This window comes from Phyllobates terribilis, unplaced genomic scaffold, assembly GCF_046119375.1.
Source record: "Phyllobates terribilis strain yellow unplaced genomic scaffold, ASM4611937v1 Scaffold_5__5_contigs__length_657084704, whole genome shotgun sequence".
Classification (NCBI taxonomy): domain Eukaryota; kingdom Metazoa; phylum Chordata; class Amphibia; order Anura; family Dendrobatidae; genus Phyllobates; species Phyllobates terribilis.
Window position 1 is genome coordinate 289,057,169 of NW_027362765.1, and position 21,300 is coordinate 289,078,468.

At 43.7% G+C, this 21,300-nt stretch overlaps 1 protein-coding gene across 5 annotated transcripts in view; it reads left to right on the top strand.

Moving 5' to 3' along the window:
* The window catches only part of LOC141272999 (uncharacterized), a 65,824-nt gene that overhangs the window by 25,263 nt on the left and 19,261 nt on the right, over window positions 1-21,300 (top strand). For all 5 annotated transcript variants that reach the window (XM_073684272.1, XM_073684270.1, XM_073684273.1 and 2 more), the window contains exon 2: window positions 19,133-19,277. In XM_073684272.1, coding sequence (XP_073540373.1) covers window positions 19,200-19,277 — 78 coding nt within the window. In that variant the 5' untranslated portion in view covers window positions 19,133-19,199. The remainder of the gene's footprint in view (window positions 1-19,132; window positions 19,278-21,300) is intronic.

Sequence of the window (21,300 nt, forward strand, 5' to 3'; positions counted from 1 at the left end):
GAGCAGACTGTGGTGTATTGTCTGTTATTATTATTATTATACAATAGGAGCAGACTGTGGTGTCCTGTATGTTATTATTAGACAGGAGGAGCAGACTGTGGTGTCCTGTCTGTTATTATTATCATACAGGAGGAGCAGACTGTGGTGTCCTGTCTGTTATTATTATACAGGAGGAGCAGACTGTGGTGTCCTGTCTGTTATTATACAGGAGGAGCAGACTGTGGTGTCCTGGCTGTTATTATTATACAGGAGGAGCAGACTGTGGTGTCCTGTCTGTTATTATACAGGAGGAGCAGACTGTGGTGTCCTGGCTGTTATTATTATACAGGAGGAGCAGACTGTGGTGTCCTGTCTGTTATTATTATTATACAGGAGGAGCAGACTGTAGTGTCCTGTCTGTTACTATTATTATACAGGAGGAGCAGACTGTGGTGTTCTGTCTGTTATTATTATTATACAGGAGGAGCAGACTGTGGTGTCCTGGCTGTTATTATTATACAGGAGGAGCAGACTGTGGTGTCCTGGCTGTTATTATTATACAGGAGGAGCAGACTGTGGCGTCCTGTCTGTTATTATACAGGAGGAGCAGACTGTGGTGTCCTGTATGTTATTATTATACAGGAGGAGCAGACTGTGGTGTCCTGTATGTTATTATTATACAGGAGGAGCAGACTGTGGTGTCCTGTCTGTTATTATTATTATACAGGAGGAGCAGACTGTGGTGTCCTGTCTGTTATTATTATACAGGAGGAGCAGACTGTGGTGTCCTGTCTGTTATTATTATTATACAGGAGGAGCAGACTGTAGTGTCCTGTCTGTTACTATTATTATACAGGAGGAGCAGACTGTGGTGTCCTGTTTGTTATTATTATACAGGAGGAGCAGACTGTGGTGTCCTGTCTGTTATTATTATACAGGAGGAGCAGACTGTGGTGTCCTGTCTGTTGTTGTTATTATACAGGAGGAGCAGACTGTGGTGTCCTGTCTGTTATTGTTATACAGGAGGAGCAGACTGTGGTGTCCTGTCTGTTATTATTATACAGGAGGAGCAGACTGCGGTGTCCTGTCTGTTATTATTATACAGGAGGAGCAGACTGTGGTGTCCTGTCTGTTATTATTATTATTATTATTATTATACAGGAGGAGCAGACTGTGGTGTCCTGTCTGTTATTATTATACAGGAGGAGCAGACTGTGGTGTCCTGTCTGTTATTACTATACAGGAGGAGTAGACTGTGCTGTCCTGTCCCTTCTTATTATACAGGAGGAGCAGACTGTGGTGTTCTGTCTGTTATTATTATACAGGAGGAGCAGACTGTGGTGTCCGGTCTGTTATTATTATTATACAGGAGGAGCAGACTGTGGTGTCCTGTCTGTTATTATTAGACAGGAGGAGCAGACTGTGGTGTCCTGTCTGTTATTATCATCATACAGGAGGAGCAGACTGTGGTGTCCTGTCTGTTATTATACAGGAGGAGCAGACTGTGGTGTCCTGTATGTTATTATTATACAGGAGGAGCAGACTGTGGTGTCCTGTATGTTATTATTATACAGGAGGAGCAGACTGTGGTGTCCTGTCTGTTATTATACAGGAGGAGCAGACTGTGGTGTCCTGGCTGTTATTATTATACAGGAGGAGCAGACTGTGGTTTCCTGTCTGTTATTATTATACAGGAGGAGCAGACTGTGGTGTCCTGTCTGTTATTATTATACAGGAGGAGCAGACTGTGGTGTCCTGTCTGTTATTATTATACAGGAGGAGTAGACTGTGCTGTCCTGTCCCTTCTTATTATACAGGAGGAGCAGACTGTGGTGTTTTGTCTGTTATTATTATACAGGAGGAGTAGACTGTGGTGTCCTGTCTGTTATTATACAGGAGGAGCAGACTGTGGTGTCCTGTCCGTTATTATTATACAGGAGGAGCAGACTGTGGTGTCCTGTCTGTTGTTATTATACAATAGGAGCAGACTGTGGTGTCCTGTCTGTTATTATTATTATACAGGAGGAGCAGACTGTGGTGTCCTGGCTGTTATTATTATACAGGAGGAGCAGACTGTGGTGTCCTGTATGTTATTATTATACAGGAGGAGCAGACTGTGGTGTCCGGTCTGTTATTATTATTATACAGGAGGAGCAGACTGTGGTGTCCTGGCTGTTATTATTATACAGGAGGAGCAGACTGTGGTGTCCTGTACGTTATTATACAGGAGGAGCAGACTGTGGTGTCCTGTCTGTTATTATTATACAGGAGGAGCAGACTGTGGTGTCCTGTCTCTTGTTATTATTATACAGGAGGAGCAGACTGTGGTGTCCTGTCTGTTATTATTATTATTATACAGGAGGAGCAGACTATGGTGTCCTGTCTGTTATTATACAGGAGGAGCAGACTGTGGTGTCCTGTATGTTATTATTATACAGGAGGAGCAGACTGTGGTGTCCTGTCTCTTGTTATTATTATACAGGAGGAGCAGACTGTGGTGTCCTGTCTGTTATTATACAGGAGGAGGAGACTGTGGTGTCCTGTCTGTTATTATTATACAGGAGGAGCAGACTGTGGTGTCCTGTCTGTTATTATTATACAGGAGGAGCAGACTGTGGTGTCCTGTCTGTTATTATTATACAGGAGGAGCAGACTGTGGTGTCCTGTCTGTTGTTATTATTATACAGGAGGAGCAGACTCTGGTGTCCTGTCTGTTGTTATTATTATACAGGAGGAGCAGACTGTGGTGTCCTGTCTGTTGTTGTTATTATACAGGAGGAGCAGACTGTGGTGTCCTGTGTATTATACAGGAGGAGCAGACTGTGGTGTCTTGTCTGTTATTATTATACAGGAGGAGCAGACTGTGGTGTCCTGTCTGTTATTGTTATACAGGAGGAGCAGACTGTGGGGTCCTGTCTGTTATTGTTATACAGGAGGAGCAGACTGTGGTGTCCTGTCTGTTATTATTATACAGGAGGAGCAGACTGTGGTGTTCTGGCTGTTGTTATTATACAGGAGGAGCAGACTGTGGTGTCCTGTCTGTTGTTGTTATACAGGAGGAGCAGACTGTGGTGTCCTGTATATTATACAGTAGGAGCAGACTGTGGTGTCCTGTCTGTTATTATTATACAGGAGGAGCAGACTGTGGGGTCCTGTCTGTTATTATTATACAGGAGGAGCAGACTGTGGTGTCCTGTCTGTTATTATTATACAGGAGGAGCAGACTGTGGGGTCCTGTCTGTTATTATTATTATACAGGAGGAGCAGACTGTGGGGTCCTGTCTGTTATTATTATTATACAGGAGGAGCAGACTGTGGTGTCCTGTCTGTTATTATACAGGAGAAGCAGACTGTGGTGTCCTGTCTGTTATTATTATTATACAGGAGGAGCAGACTGTGGTGTCCTGGCTGTTATTATTATACAGGAGGAGCAGACTGTGGTGTCCTGTACGTTATTATACAGGAGGAGCAGACTGTGGTGTCCTGTCTGTTATTATTATACAGGAGGAGCAGACTGTGGTGTCCTGTCTCTTGTTATTATTATACAGGAGGAGCAGACTGTGGTGTCCTGTCTGTTATTATTATTATACAGGAGGAGCAGACTATGGTGTCCTGTCTGTTATTATACAGGAGGAGCAGACTGTGGTGTCCTGTCTGTTATTATTATGCAGGAGGAGCAGACTGTGGTGTCCTGTCTCTTGTTATTATTATACAGGAGGAGCAGACTGTGGTGTCCTGTCTGTTATTATTATACAGGAGGAGCAGACTGTGGTGTCCTGTCTGTTATTATACAGGAGGAGCAGACTGTGGTGTCCTGTATGTTATTATTATGCAGGAGGAGCAGACTGTGGTGTCCTGTCTCTTGTTATTATTATACAGGAGGAGCAGACTGTGGTGTCCTGTCTGTTATTATTATACAGGAGGAGCAGACTGTGGTGTCCTGTCTGTTATTATTATTATACAGGAGGAGCAGACTGTGGTGTCCTGTCTGTTATTATTATTATACAGGAGGAGCAGACTGTGGTGTCCTGTATATTATACAGTAGGAGCAGACTGTGGTGTTCTGTCTGTTATTATGCAGGATCAGCAGACTGTGGGGTCCTGTCTGTTGTTATTATACAGGAGGAGCAGACTGTGGGGTCCTGTCTGTTGTTATTATTATACAGGAGGAGCAGACTGTGGTGTCCTGTCTGTTATTATTATTATACAGGAGGAGCTGACTGTGGTGTCCTGTCTGTTATTATTATTATACAGGAGGAGCTGACTGTGGTGTCCTGTCTGTTATTATTATACAGGAGGAGCAGACTGTGGTGTCCTGTCTGTTATTATTATTATACAGGAGGAGCTGACTGTGGTGTCCTGTCTGTTATTATTATACAGGAGGAGCAGACTGTGGTGTCCTGTCTGTTATTATTATACAGGAGGAGCAGACTGTGGTGTCCTGTCTGTTATTATTATACAGGAGGAGCAGACTGTGGTGTCCTGTCTGTTGTTATTATACAGGAGGAGCAGACTGTGGTGTCCTGTCTGTTATTATTATACAGGAGGAGCAGACTGTGGTGTATTGTCTGTTATTATTATTATTATACAATAGGAGCAGACTGTGGTGTCCTGTATGTTATTATTAGACAGGAGGAGCAGACTGTGGTGTCCTGTCTGTTATTATTATCATACAGGAGGAGCAGACTGTGGTGTCCTGTCTGTTATTATTATACAGGAGGAGCAGACTGTGGTGTCCTGTCTGTTATTATTATTATACAGGAGGAGCAGACTGTGGTGTTCTGTCTGTTATTATTATTATACAGGAGGAGCAGACTGTGGTGTCCTGGCTGTTATTATTATACAGGAGGAGCAGACTGTGGTGTCCTGGCTGTTATTATTATACAGGAGGAGCAGACTGTGGCGTCCTGTCTGTTATTATACAGGAGGAGCAGACTGTGGTGTCCTGTATGTTATTATTATACAGGAGGAGCAGACTGTGGTGTCCTGTCTGTTATTATTATTATACAGGAGGAGCAGACTGTGGTGTCCTGTCTGTTATTATTATTATACAGGAGGAGCAGACTGTGGTGTCCTGTCTGTTATTATTATTATACAGGAGGAGCAGACTGTAGTGTCCTGTCTGTTACTATTATTATACAGGAGGAGCAGACTGTGGTGTCCTGTTTGTTATTATTATACAGGAGGAGCAGACTGTGGTGTCCTGTCTGTTATTATTATACAGGAGGAGCAGACTGTGGTGTCCTGTCTGTTGTTGTTATTATACAGGAGGAGCAGACTGTGGTGTCCTGTCTGTTATTGTTATACAGTAGGAGCAGACTGTGGTGTCCTGTCTGTTATTATTATACAGGAGGAGCAGACTGCGGTGTCCTGTCTGTTATTATTATACAGGAGGAGCAGACTGTGGTGTCCTGTCTGTTATTATTATTATTATTATTATTATTATACAGGAGGAGCAGACTGTGGTGTCCTGTCTGTTATTATTATACAGGAGGAGCAGACTGTGGTGTCCTGTCTGTTATTACTATACAGGAGGAGTAGACTGTGCTGTCCTGTCCCTTCTTATTATACAGGAGGAGCAGACTGTGGTGTCCTGTCCGTTATTATTATACAGGAGGAGCAGACTGTGGTGTCCTGTCTGTTATTATTATTATACAGGAGGAGCAGACTGTGGTGTCCTGTCTGTTATTATTAGACAGGAGGAGCAGACTGTGGTGTCCTGTCTGTTATTATCATCATACAGGAGGAGCAGACTGTGGTGTCCTGTCTGTTATTATACAGGAGGAGCAGACTGTGGTGTCCTGTATGTTATTATTATACAGGAGGAGCAGACTGTGGTGTCCTGTATGTTATTATTATACAGGAGGAGCAGACTGTGGTGTCCTGTCTGTTATTATTATTATACAGGAGGAGCAGACTGTGGTGTTCTGTCTGTTATTATTATACAGGAGGAGCAGACTGTGGTGTCCTGTCTGTTATTATACAGGAGGAGCAGACTGTGGTGTCCTGGCTGTTATTATTATACAGGAGGAGCAGACTGTGGTGTTCTGTCTGTTATTATTATACAGGAGGAGCAGACTGTGGTGTCCTGTCTGTTATTATACAGGAGGAGCAGACTGTGGTTTCCTGTCTGTTATTATTATACAGGAGGAGCAGACTGTGGTGTCCTGTCTGTTATTATTATACAGGAGGAGTAGACTGTGCTGTCCTGTCCCTTCTTATTATACAGGAGGAGCAGACTGTGGTGTTCTGTCTGTTATTATTATACAGGAGGAGTAGACTGTGGTGTCCTGTCTGTTATTATACAGGAGGAGCAGACTGTGGTGTCCTGTCCGTTATTATTATACAGGAGGAGCAGACTGTGGTGTCCTGTATGTTATTATTATTATACAGGAGGAGCAGACTGTGGTGTCCTGGCTGTTATTATTATACAGGAGGAGCAGACTGTGGTGTCCTGTACGTTATTATACAGGAGGAGCAGACTGTGGTGTCCTGTATGTTATTATTATACAGGAGGAGCAGACTGTGGTGTCCGGTCTGTTATTATTATTATACAGGAGGAGCAGACTGTGGTGTCCTGGCTGTTATTATTATACAGGAGGAGCAGACTGTGGTGTCCTGTACGTTATTATACAGGAGGAGCAGACTGTGGTGTCCTGTCTGTTATTATTATACAGGAGGAGCAGACTGTGGTGTCCTGTCTCTTGTTATTATTATACAGGAGGAGCAGACTGTGGTGTCCTGTCTGTTATTATTATTATACAGGAGGAGCAGACTATGGTGTCCTGTCTGTTATTATACAGGAGGAGCAGACTGTGGTGTCCTGTATGTTATTATTATACAGGAGGAGCAGACTGTGGTGTCCTGTCTCTTGTTATTATTATACAGGAGGAGCAGACTGTGGTGTCCTGTCTGTTATTATACAGGAGGAGGAGACTGTGGCGTCCTGTCTGTTATTATTATACAGGAGGAGCAGACTGTGGTGTCCTGTCTGTTATTATTATACAGGAGGAGCAGACTGTGGTGTCCTGTCTGTTATTATTATACAGGAGGAGCAGACTGTGGTGTCCTGTCTGTTGTTATTATTATACAGGAGGAGCAGACTCTGGTGTCCTGTCTGTTGTTATTATTATACAGGAGGAGCAGACTGTGGTGTCCTGTCTGTTGTTATTATACAGGAGGAGCAGACTGTGGTGTCCTGTGTATTATACAGGAGGAGCAGACTGTGGTGTCTTGTCTGTTATTATTATACAGGAGGAGCAGACTGTGGTGTCCTGTCTGTTATTGTTATACAGGAGGAGCAGACTGTGGGGTCCTGTCTGTTATTGTTATACAGGAGGAGCAGACTGTGGTGTCCTGTCTGTTATTATTATACAGGAGGAGCAGACTGTGGTGTTCTGGCTGTTGTTATTATACAGGAGGAGCAGACTGTGGTGTCCTGTCTGTTGTTGTTATACAGGAGGAGCAGACTGTGGTGTCCTGTATATTATACAGTAGGAGCAGACTGTGGTGTCTTGTCTGTTATTATTATACAGGAGGAGCAGACTGTGGTGTCCTGTCTGTTATTATTATTATACAGGAGGAGCAGACTGTGGTGTCCTGTCTGTTATTATTATACAGGAGGAGCAGACTGTGGGGTCCTGTCTGTTATTATTATACAGGAGGAGCAGACTGTGGGGTCCTGTCTGTTATTATTATTATACAGGAGGAGCAGACTGTGGGGTCCTGTCTGTTATTATTATACAGGAAGAGCAGACTGTGGGGTCCTGTCTGTTATTATTATTATACAGGAGGAGCAGACTGTGGGGTCCTGTCTGTTATTATTATTATACAGGAGGAGCAGACTGTGGGGTCCTGTCTGTTATTATTATTATTATACAGTAGGAGCAGACTGTGGTGTCCTGTCTGTTATTATTATTATACAGGAGGAGCAGACTGTGGTGTCCTGTCTGTTATTATTATTATACAGGAAGAGCAGACTGTGGTGTCCTGTCTGTTATTATTATTATACAGGAGGAGCAGACTGTGGTGTCCTGTCTGTTATTATTATTATACAGGAGGAGCAGACTGTGGTGTCCTGTCTGTTATTATTATTATACAGGAGGAGCAGACTGTGGTGTCCTGTCTGTTATTATTATTATACAGGAGGAGCAGACTGTGGTGTCCTGTATATTATACAGTAGGAGCAGACTGTGGTGTTCTGTCTGTTATTATGCAGGAGGAGCAGACTGTGGGGTCCTGTCTGTTGTTATTATACAGGAGGAGGAGACTGTGGTGTCCTGTCTGTTGTTATTATTATACAGGAGGAGCAGACTGTGGTGTCCTGTCTGTTATTATTATTATACAGGAGGAGCAGACTGTGGTGTCCTGTCTGTTATTATTATTATACAGGAGGAGCAGACTGTGGTGTCCTGTCTGTTATTATTATACAGGAGGAGCAGACTGTGGTGTCCTGTCTGTTATTATTATACAGGAGGAGCAGACTGTGGTGTCCTGTCTGTTATTATTATACAGGAGGAGCAGACTGTGGTGTCCTGTCTGTTATTATTATACAGGAGGAGCAGACTGTGGTGTCCTGTCTGTTATTATTATTATACAGGAGGAGCAGACTGTGGTGTCCTGTCTGTTATTATTATACAGGAGGAGCAGACTGTGGTGTCCTGTCTGTTATTATGCAGGAGGAGCAGACTGTGGGGTCCTGTCTGTTATTATTATACAGGAGGAGCAGACTGTGGTGTCCTGTCTGTTATTATTATACAGGAGGAGCAGACTGTGGGGTCCTGTCTGTTATTATTATTATACAGGAGGAGCAGACTGTGGGGTCCTGTCTGTTATTATTATTATACAGGAGGAGCAGACTGTGGGGTCCTGTCTGTTATTATGCAGGAGGAGCAGACTGTGGGGTCCTGTCTGTTATTATTATACAGGAGGAGCAGACTGTGGTGTCCTGTCTGTTATTATTATACAGGAGGAGCAGACTGTGGTGTCCTGTCTGTTATTATTATTATACAGGAGGAGGAGACTGTGGGGTCCTGTCTGTTATTATTATTATACAGGAGGAGGAGACTGTGGGGTCCTGTCTGTTATTATTATACAGGAGGAGCAGACTGTGGTGTCCTGTCTGTTATTATTATTATACAGGAGGAGCAGACTGTGGTGTCCTGTCTGTTATTATTATAGAGGAGGAGCAGACTGTGGTGTCCTGTCTGTTATTATTATACAGGAGAAGCAGACTGTGGTGTCCTGTCTGTTATTATTATACAGGAGAAGCAGACTGTGGTGTCCTGTCTGTTATTATTATTATACAGGAGGAGCAGACTGTGGTGTCCTGTCTGTTATTATTATACAGGAGGAGCAGACTGTGGGGTCCTGTCTGTTATTATTATACAGGAGAAGCAGACTGTGGTGTCCTGTCTGTTATTATTATTATACAGGAGGAGGAGACTGTGGGGTCCTGTCTGTTATTATTATTATACAGGAGGAGGAGACTGTGGGGTCCTGTCTGTTATTATTATTATACAGGAGGAGGAGACTGTGGGGTCCTGTCTGTTATTATTATACAGGAGGAGCAGACTGTGGTGTCCTGTCTGTTATTATTATTATACAGGAGGAGCAGACTGTGGTGTCCTGTCTGTTATTATTATTATACAGGAGGAGCAGACTGTGGTGTCCTGTCTGTTATTATGCAGGAGGAGCAGACTGTGGGGTCCTGTCTGTTATTATTATACAGGAGAAGCAGACTGTGGTGTCCTGTCTGTTATTATTATACAGGAGAAGCAGACTGTGGTGTCCTGTCTGTTATTATTATTATACAGGAGGAGCAGACTGTGGGGTCCTGTCTGTTATTATTATACAGGAGAAGCAGACTGTGGTGTCCTGTCTGTTATTATTATACAGGAGGAGCAGACTGTGGTGTCCTGTCTGTTATTATTATACAGGAGGAGCAGACTGTGGGGTCCTGTCTGTTATTATTATACAGGAGGAGCAGACTGTGGGGTCCTGTCTGTTATTATTATACAGGAGGAGCAGACTGTGGGGTCCTGTCTGTTATTATTATACAGGAGGAGCAGACTGTGGGGTCCTGTCTGTTATTATTATACAGGAGGAGCAGACTGTGGGGTCCTGTCTGTTATTATTATACAGGAGGAGCAGACTGTGGGGTCCTGTCTGTTATTATTATACAGGAGGAGCAGACTGTGGTGTCCTGTCTGTTATTATTATACAGGAGGAGCAGATTGTGGGGTCCTGTCTGTTGTTATTATACAGGAGGAGCAGACTGTGGGGTCCTGTCTGTTGTTATTATACAGGGGGAGCAGACTGTGGTGTCCTGTCTGTTATTATTATACAGGAGGAGCAGACTGTGGTGTCCTGTCTGTTATTATTATACAGGAGGAGCAGACTGTGGTGTCCTGTCTGTTATTATTATACAGGGGGAGCAGACTGTGGTGTCCTGTCTGTTATTATACAGGAGGAGCAGACTGTGGTGTCCTGTCTGTTATTATTATACAGGGGGAGCAGACTGTGGTGTACTGTCTGTTGTTATTATACAGGGGGAGCAGACTGTGGTGTACTGTCTGTTGTTATTATTATACAGGGGGAGCAGACTGTGGTGTCCTGTCTGTTATTATACAGGAGGAGCAGACTGTGGTGTCCTGTCTGTTATTATTATTATACAGGAGAAGCAGACTGTGGTGTCCTGTCTGTTATTATTATTATACAGGAGAAGCAGACTGTGGTGTCTTGTCTGTTATTATACAGGAGGAGCAGACTGTGGTGTCCTGTCTTATTATTATACAGGAGGAGCAGACTGTGGTGTACTGTCTGTTGTTATTATACAGGGGGAGCAGACTGTGGTGTACTATCTGTTGTTATTATACAGGAGGAGCAGACTGTGGTGTCCTGGCTGTTATTATTATTATACAGGAGAAGCAGACTGTGGTGTCCTGTCTGTTATTATACAGGAGGAGCAGACTGTGGTGTCCTGTCTGTTATTATTATTATACAGGAGAAGCAGACTGTGGTGTCCTGTCTGTTATTATACAGGAGGAGCAGACTGTGGTGTCCTGTCTTATTATTATACAGGAGGAGCAGACTGTGGTGTACTGTCTGTTGTTATTATACAGGGGGAGCAGACTGTGGTGTACTGTCTGTTGTTATTATACAGGAGGAGCAGATTGTGGTGTCCTGTCTGTTATTATTATTATACAGGAGGAGCAGACTGTGGTGTCCTGTCTGTTATTATACAGGAGGAGCAGACTGTGGTGTCCTGTCTTATTATTATACAGGAGGAGCAGACTGTGGTGTACTGTCTGTTGTTATTATACAGGGGGAGCAGACTGTGGTGTCCTGTCTGTTATTATTATACAGGAGGAGCAGACTGTGGTGTCCTGTCTGTTATTATTATTATACAGGAGGAGCAGACTGTGGTGTCCTGTCTGTTATTATTATACAGGAGGAGCAGACTGTGGTGTCCTGTCTGTTATTATGCAGGAGGAGCAGACTGTGGGGTCCTGTCTGTTATTATTATACAGGAGGAGCAGACTGTGGTGTCCTGTCTGTTATTATTATACAGGAGGAGCAGACTGTGGGGTCCTGTCTGTTATTATTATTATACAGGAGGAGCAGACTGTGGGGTCCTGTCTGTTATTATTATTATACAGGAGGAGCAGACTGTGGGGTCCTGTCTGTTATTATGCAGGAGGAGCAGACTGTGGGGTCCTGTCTGTTATTATTATAATACAGGAGGAGGAGACTGTGGGGTCCTGTCTGTTATTATTATTATACAGGAGGAGGAGACTGTGGGGTCCTGTCTGTTATTATTATACAGGAGGAGCAGACTGTGGTGTCCTGTCTGTTATTATTATTATACAGGAGGAGCAGACTGTGGGGTCCTGTCTGTTATTATTATACAGGAGAAGCAGACTGTGGTGTCCTGTGTGTTATTATTATACAGGAGGAGCAGACTGTGGTGTCCTGTCTGTTATTATTATACAGGAGGAGCAGACTGTGGTGTCCTGTGTGTTATTATTATTATACAGGAGGAGCAGACTGTGGTGTCCTGTCTGTTATTATTATACAGGGGGAGCAGACTGTGGCGTCCTGTCTGTTATTATTATACAGGAGGAGCAGACTGTGGTGTCCTGTCTGTTATTATTATACAGGAGAAGCAGACTGTGGTGTCCTGTCTGTTATTATTATTATACAGGAGGAGGAGACTGTGGTGTCCTGTCTGTTATTATTATTATACAGGAGGAGGAGACTGTGGGGTCCTGTCTGTTATTATTATTATACAGGAGGAGGAGACTGTGGGGTCCTGTCTGTTATTATTATACAGGAGGAGCAGACTGTGGTGTCCTGTCTGTTATTATTATTATACAGGAGGAGCAGACTGTGGTGTCCTGTCTGTTATTATTATTATACAGGAGGAGCAGACTGTGGTGTCCTGTCTGTTATTATGCAGGAGGAGCAGACTGTGGGGTCCTGTCTGTTATTATTATACAGGAGAAGCAGACTGTGGTGTCCTGTCTGTTATTATTATACAGGAGAAGCAGACTGTGGTGTCCTGTCTGTTATTATTATTATACAGGAGGAGCAGACTGTGGGGTCCTGTCTGTTATTATTATACAGGAGGAGCAGACTGTGGTGTCCTGTCTGTTATTATTATACAGGAGGAGCAGACTGTGGGGTCCTGTCTGTTATTATTATACAGGAGGAGCAGACTGTGGGGTCCTGTCTGTTATTATTATACAGGAGGAGCAGACTGTGGGGTCCTGTCTGTTATTATTATACAGGAGGAGCAGACTGTGGGGTCCTGTCTGTTATTATTATACAGGAGGAGCAGACTGTGGGGTCCTGTCTGTTATTATTATACAGGAGGAGCAGACTGTGGGGTCCTGTCTGTTATTATTATACAGGAGGAGCAGATTGTGGGGTCCTGTCTGTTGTTATTATACAGGAGGAGCAGACTGTGGGGTCCTGTCTGTTGTTATTATACAGGGGGAGCAGACTGTGGTGTCCTGTCTGTTATTATTATACAGGAGGAGCAGACTGTGGTGTCCTGTCTGTTATTATTATACAGGAGGAGCAGACTGTGGTGTCCTGTCTGTTATTATTATACAGGGGGAGCAGACTGTGGTGTCCTGTCTGTTATTATACAGGAGGAGCAGACTGTGGTGTCCTGTCTGTTATTATTATACAGGGGGAGCAGACTGTGGTGTACTGTCTGTTGTTATTATACAGGGGGAGCAGACTGTGGTGTACTGTCTGTTGTTATTATTATACAGGGGGAGCAGACTGTGGTGTCCTGTCTGTTATTATACAGGAGGAGCAGACTGTGGTGTCCTGTCTGTTATTATTATTATACAGGAGAAGCAGACTGTGGTGTCCTGTCTGTTATTATACAGGAGGAGCAGACTGTGGTGTCCTGTCTTATTATTATACAGGAGGAGCAGACTGTGGTGTACTGTCTGTTGTTATTATACAGGGGGAGCAGACTGTGGTGTACTATCTGTTGTTATTATACAGGAGGAGCAGACTGTGGTGTCCTGGCTGTTATTATTATTATACAGGAGAAGCAGACTGTGGTGTCCTGTCTGTTATTATACAGGAGGAGCAGACTGTGGTGTCCTGTCTGTTATTATTATTATACAGGAGAAGCAGACTGTGGTGTCCTGTCTGTTATTATACAGGAGGAGCAGACTGTGGTGTCCTGTCTTATTATTATACAGGAGGAGCAGACTGTGGTGTACTGTCTGTTGTTATTATACAGGGGGAGCAGACTGTGGTGTCCTGTCTGTTATTATTATACAGGAGGAGCAGACTGTAGTGTCCTGTCTGTTATTATTATACAGGAGGAGCAGACTGTGGTGTCCTGTCTGTTATTATTATACAGGAGGAGCAGACTGTGGTGTACTGTCTGTTGTTATTATACAGGGGGAGCAGACTGTGGTGTCCTGTCTGTTATTATTATACAGGAGGAGCAGACTGTGGTGTACTGTCTGTTGTTATTATACAGGGGGAGCAGACTGTGGTGTCCTGTCTGTTATTATTATACAGGAGGAGCAGACTGTGGTGTCCTGTCTGTTATTATTATACAGGAGGAGCAGACTGTGGTGTCCTGTCTGTTATTATTATACAGGAGGAGCAGACTGTGGTGTCCTGTCTGTTATTATTATACAGGAGGAGCAGACTGTGGTGTCCTGTCTGTTATTATTATACAGGAGGAGCAGACTGTGGTGTCCTGTCTGTTATTATTATACAGGAGGAGCAGACTGTGGTGTCCTGTCTGTTATTATTATACAGGAGGAGCAGACTGTGGTGTCCTGTCTGTTATTATTATACAGGAGGAGCAGACTGTGGTGTCCTGTCTGTTATTATTATTATACAGGAGGAGCAGACTGTGGTGTCCTGTCTGTTATTATTATTATACAGGAGGAGCAGACTGTGGTGTACTGTCTGTTGTTATTATACAGGAGGAGCAGATTGTGGTGTCCTGTCTGTTATTATTATTATACAGGAGGAGCAGACTGTGGTGTCCTGTCTGTTATTATACAGGAGGAGCAGACTGTGGTGTCCTGTCTTATTATTATACAGGAGGAGCAGACTGTGGTGTACTGTCTGTTGTTATTATACAGGGGGAGCAGACTGTGGTGTCCTGTCTGTTATTATTATACAGGAGGAGCAGACTGTAGTGTCCTGTCTGTTATTATTATACAGGAGGAGCAGACTGTGGTGTCCTGTCTGTTATTATTATACAGGAGGAGCAGACTGTGGTGTACTGTCTGTTGTTATTATACAGGGGGAGCAGACTGTGGTGTCCTGTCTGTTATTATTATACAGGAGGAGCAGACTGTGGTGTACTGTCTGTTGTTATTATACAGGGGGAGCAGACTGTGGTGTCCTGTCTGTTATTATTATACAGGAGGAGCAGACTGTGGTGTCCTGTCTGTTATTATTATACAGGAGGAGCAGACTGTGGTGTCCTGTCTGTTATTATTATACAGGAGGAGCAGACTGTGGTGTCCTGTCTGTTATTATTATACAGGAGGAGCAGACTGTGGTGTCCTGTCTGTTATTATTATACAGGAGGAGCAGACTGTGGTGTCCTGTCTGTTATTATTATACAGGAGGAGCAGACTGTGGTGTCCTGTCTGTTATTATTATACAGGAGGAGCAGACTGTGGTGTCCTGTCTGTTATTATTATACAGGAGGAGCAGACTGTGGTGTCCTGTCTGTTATTATTATTATACAGGAGGAGCAGACTGTGGTGTCCTGTCTGTTATTATTATTATACAGGAGGAGCAGACTGTGGTGTCCTGTCTGTTATTATTATTATACAGGAGGAGCAGACTGTGGTGTCCTGCCTGTTATTATTATACAGGAGGAGCAGACTGTGGTGTCCTGTCTGTTGTTATTATACAGGAGGAGCAGACTGTGGTGTCCTGTCTGTTATTATTATTATACAGGAGGAGCAGACTGTGGTGTCCTGTCTGTTATTATTATTATGCATGAGGAGCAGACTGTGGTGTCCTGTCTGTTATTATTATACAGGAGGAGCAGACTGTGGTGTCCTGTCTGTTATTATTATTATACAGGAGGAGCAGACTGTGGTGTCCTGTCTGTTATTATTCTTATTATATAGGAGGAGCAGACTGTGGTCTCCTGTCTGTTATTATTATACAGGAGGAGCAGACTGTGGTGTCCTGTCTGTTATTATTGTTATGCAGGAGGAGTAGACTGTGGTGTCCTGTCTGTTATTATTATACAGGAGGAGCAGACTGTGGTGTACTGTCTGTTGTTATTATACAGGGGGAGCAGACTGTGGTGTCCTGTCTGTTATTATTATACAGGAGGAGCAGACTGTAGTGTCCTGTCTGTTATTATTATACAGGAGGAGCAGACTGTGGTGTCCTGTCTGTTATTATTATTATACAGGAGGAGCAGACTGTGGTGTCCTGTCTGTTATTATTATACAGGAGGAGCAGACTGTGGTGCCCTGTCTGTTATTATTATTATACAGGAGGAGCAGACTGTGGTGTCCTGTCTGTTGTTAATATTATGCAGGAGCAGACTGTGGTGTCCTGTCTGTTATTGTTATACAGCAGGAGCAGATGGTGGTGTCCTGTCTATTATTATTATACAGGAGGAGCAGACTGTGGTGTACTGTCTGTTGTTATTATACAGGGGGAGCAGACTGTGGTGTACTGTCTGTTGTTATTATACAGGGGGAGCAGACTGTGGTGTCCTGTCTGTTATTATTATACAGGAGGAGCAGACTGTGGTGTCCTGTCTGTTGTTATTATTATTATACAGGAGGAGCAGACTGTGGTGTCCTGTCTGTTATTATTATACAGGAGGAGCAGACTGTGGTGTCCTGTCTGTTATTATTATACAGGAGGAGCAGACTGTGGTGTACTGTCTGTTGTTATTATACAGGAGGAGCAGACTGTGGTGTACTGTCTGTTGTTATTATACAGGGGGAGCAGACTGTGGTGTACTGTCTGTTATTATTATACAGGAGGAGCAGACTGTGGTGTCCTGTCTGTTATTATTATACAGTAGGAGCAGACTGTGGTGTCCTGTCTGTTATTATTATACAGGGGGAGCAGACTGTGGTGTCCTGTCTGTTATTATACAGGAGGAGCAGACTGTGGTGTCCTGTCTGTTATTATTATACAGGGGGAGCAGACTGGTGTACTGTCTGTTGTTATTATACAGGGGGAGCAGACTGTGGTGTACTGTCTGTTGTTATTATTATACAGGGGGAGCAGACTGTGGTGTCCTGTCTGTTATTATACAGGAGGAGCAGACTGTGGTGTCCTGTCTGTTATTATTATTATACAGGAGGAGCAGACTGTGGTGTCCTGTCTGTTATTATTATTATACAGGAGGAGCAGACTGTGGTGTCCTGTCTGTTATTATTATTATACAGGAGGAGCAGACTGTGGTGTCCTGCCTGTTATTATTATACAGGAGGAGCAGACTGTGGTGTCCTGTCTGTTATTATTATTATGCAGGAGGAGCAGACTGTGGTGTCCTGTCTGTTATTATTATACAGGAGGAGCAGACTGTGGTGTCCTGTCTGTTATTATTATTATACAGGAGGAGCAGACTGTGGTGTCCTGTCTGTTATTATTCTTATTGTATAGGAGGAGCAGACTGTGGTCTCCTGTCTGTTATTATTATACAGGAGGAGCAGACTGTGGTGTCCTGTCTGTTATTATTGTTATGCAGGAGGAGTAGACTGTGGTGTCCTGTCTGTTATTATTATACAGGAGGAGCAGACTGTGGTGTACTGTCTGTTGTTATTATACAGGGGGAGCAGACTGTGGTGTCCTGTCTGTTATTATTATACAGGAGGAGCAGACTGTAGTGTCCTGTTTGTTATTATTATACAGGAGGAGCAGACTGTGGTGTCCTGTCTATTATTATTATACAGGAGGAGCAGACTGTGGTGTCCTGTCTGTTATTATTATTATACAGGAGGAGCAGACTGTGGTGTCCTGTCTGTTATTATTATTATACAGGAGGAGCAGACTGTGGTGTCCTGTCTGTTATTATTATTATACAGGAGGAGCAGACTGTGGTGTCCTGTCTGTTATTATTATACAGGAGGAGCAGACTGTGGTGCCCTGTCTGTTATTATTATTATACAGGAGGAGCAGACTGTGGTGTCCTGTCTGTTGTTAATATTATGCAGGAGCAGACTGTGGTGTCCTGTCTGTTATTGTTATACAGCAGGAGCAGATGGTGGTGTCCTGTCTATTATTATTATACAGGAGGAGCAGACTGTGGTGTACTGTCTGTTGTTATTATACAGGGGGAGCAGACTGTGGTGTACTGTCTGTTGTTATTATACAGGGGGAGCAGACTGTGGTGTCCTGTCTGTTGTTATTATACAGGGGGAGCAGACTGTGGTGTCCTGTCTGTTATTATTATACAGGAGGAGCAGACTGTGGTGTCCTGTCTGTTGTTATTATTATTATACAGGAGGAGCAGACTGTGGTGTCCTGTCTGTTATTATTATACAGGAGGAGCAGACTGTGGTGTCCTGTCTGTTATTATTATACAGGAGGAGCAGACTGTGGTGTACTGTCTGTTGTTATTATACAGGAGGAGCAGACTGTGGTGTCCTGTCTGTTATTATACAGGAGGAGCAGACTGTGGTGTACTGTCTGTTGTTATTATACAGGAGGAGCAGACTGTGGTGTACTGTCTGTTGTTATTATACAGGGGGAGCAGACTGTGGTGTCCTGTCTGTTATTATTATACAGGAGGAGCAGACTGTGGTGTACTGTCTGTTGTTATTATACAGGGGGAGCAGACTGTGGTGTCCTGTCTGTTATTATTATACAGGAGGAGCAGACTGTGGTGTCCTGTCTGTTATTATTATACAGGAGGAGCAGACTGTGGTGTCCTGTCTGTTATTATTATTATACAGGAGGAGCAGACTGTGGTGTCCTGTCTGTTATTATTATACAGGAGGAGCAGACTGTGGTGTACTGTCTGTTGTTATTATACAGGAGGAGCAGACTGTGGTGTCCTGTCTGTTATTATTATTATACAGGAGGAGCAGACTGTGGTGTCCTGTCTGTTATTATTATTATACAGGAGGAGCAGACTGTGGTGTCCTGTCTGTTATTATTATACAGGAGGAGCAGACTGTGGTGTACTGTCTGTTGTTATTATACAGGGGGAGCAGACTGTGGTGTCCTGTCTGTTATTATTATACAGGAGGAGCTGACTGTGGCATCCTGTCTCTTATTATTATACAGGAGGAGCAGACTGTGGTGTCCTGTCTGTTATTATTATACAGGAGGAGCAGACTGTGGTGTACTGTCTGTTGTTATTATACAGGGGGAGCAGACTGTTGCTGCAGATTTAAATCTGCAAGTCAGAAATAAGCAGTGTGTGAATGAGAATTCAGGGTTGCCATTTACTTTGCTGGCGTCAGGAAACTCTCCAGGTTTTGTGACACATCTACGCAGAAAAAAAATCAGACAAATCTGCAACATGTGCACAGGCCCTAAGATGCTGTGTTTTTGAAGCTGTGAAAATAGGCAGTGTCAAAAACTCATCATGGGCACACAGTCTTAAGTTGATGTTTCCTTTTGTTGTGTTTTTTTTAATAATGAGTTTCTCATTAATTACTAGATGAAGTTGTGAAGTCCCTTTATGCCGGTCCTGGAACTTCTTGTGGAGATCACATGACTTGCTGAGGATGGACAAGGACAAGAGTCAAGTGACTGAGGATGTACTGAATCTCACCCTAGAGATCATCTACCTGCTAACTGGAGAGGTGAGCGATTCATGAAATTTGAGTTCTCTGTATGTAGCTCATTCTTAGTTCTATGGATTACACTGGGATATGACCAGTGATGTAAAGAGGTTTTCAGAAAGGTCCAAGAAATACAACTGTGCCTTGGAAAAGTGTTGTCCACTACTGGACAACCACTTATTACTTGACCCTTATGTTGTATAAAATAAGTATACTTGCCTCCCCTACCAGTGCCACTCCTTTACTTTGAACCCAGTGTTCCCCACTATTCTGACAACAGGAATAGTGATGAGCGAGTATGTTCTATTAACCCTTTCGGCGAGTATGCTCAGGCCGAGCTCCGAGTATTTACAGCTGCTCGGTGATGAGGTTAAATCGCTCCCGTGTGCATGATTTGCGACAGTTTGACAGCTTTATTACATGTGAGGAATGTGTAAGAAATAGACATTCCTCACATGTAATAAAGCTGTCAAACAGTTGCAAATCATGCACATGGGAGTGATTCAAACATAACCCTGAGCAGCTGTAAGGCTATGTGCCCAGGATTCAGAAATGCTCCGGATTTTTTCCTGAGCGTTTCTGCATCTCCCTGGCAGAAAAAAAATGCATGCGAATTGTACATGGGGATTGTACATGCGGGTTATACATGCGTTTTTCCTGCCAGGGACATGCGGATGTGAAGCGTTCTTCACATGCATTTCTGCATGCGGGTTGACAAGCGATTTTAGCATCACTTGGAAAGTGCTTGACAACTTGGTCACACTATATAAATCCATGCAAATGGCATGGATTTATATAGTGTGACCTAAAGAATATTTTTTTAAAAAAAAAAAATCTATACTTACCTTCTGATGGCCCGTGCTGTCTTGATTCCCTCCGTCCCGGCTGCCGGCAGCGGTAGACTGAAGGACCTGCCGACGTCAGCATCGCGTGACCCGTCACATGACTATGACGTCAGCGCAGGTCCTTCAGTCCATCGCGAGCTGCCGGCAAGCAAGGAGGAGCGCAGCGCGGGCCGCCATAAGGTAAGTATATATTTATTTTTTATTTTATTCTTTTCTTTACAGTTTTCTATGGTACCCAGGTCCGGAGGAGAGTCTCCTCTCTTCTAGACCTGGGTACCATCCGCACATTGGAACGCATGGAATGCGCATCTACATATACAGTGATGCGTAATCCATGCGGTCTAATGCAAGTCAATGGCGGTGAATACACAGCACTTCCGCAGCTAAAATTTCCGCAGCTTGTGCACAGCACATGCGGATTATCATTGGGGAACATGGCAGACCTTCTACCAAGCGTTTTTTAAGCGTCTTTGCTCTTAAAAAAACGCATCGTGGGCACACAGCCTTACTACTCGGTGCTCGGCCCGAGCATACTCGCCGAAAGGGTTAACAGAACATACTCGCTCATCACTAAACAGGAGCAATGTGACGTGACTGCTGCAGCCTTCACAATTACCTCTGAATGCAAGAAACATTGTGTCTGAGCGGGAGAAAAGTGTTTCTGCCATTCAGACGTAATTGTTAAGGCTGCATCTGACATTGTTTGTCGGGGACACTGCTCAAAATATCCTTCCCTGATACAGAATCACATTGTTAGGAGCAGAACAAGGGCACCACACATACCCTGGAGGTTGGCAAACCTAACCCCACTGTATGACATATAATCAATAATTACGGTCAATGAATATACCATTCATTGCTTACATTCTCCTTGAAAATAACACATAATTGAGTATAAAGATGACAGTGTCTCAATTATCATTGTAGGTCTCTATGACTTTTCAAAGAATAGCTGGATATCAAAATGCACAGATGACTACACCAATTCCTTACAACGCTGTCCTATCTCTAAGTTAATAATGTCATTAAAGACAAACCCAACAGGTATTCTTGAATAAAAGTGACGGTAAGACAAGGGAAGTCTAGCCACCAACCCCATAACTTTTTCTAATTTTAAGTGTGGCACCTCTCTTGAGGTATGTTCCATTTTCTAATGGTAGGATGTTTTTAACCCCTTAACGACCTTGGGTCTTTCTGTT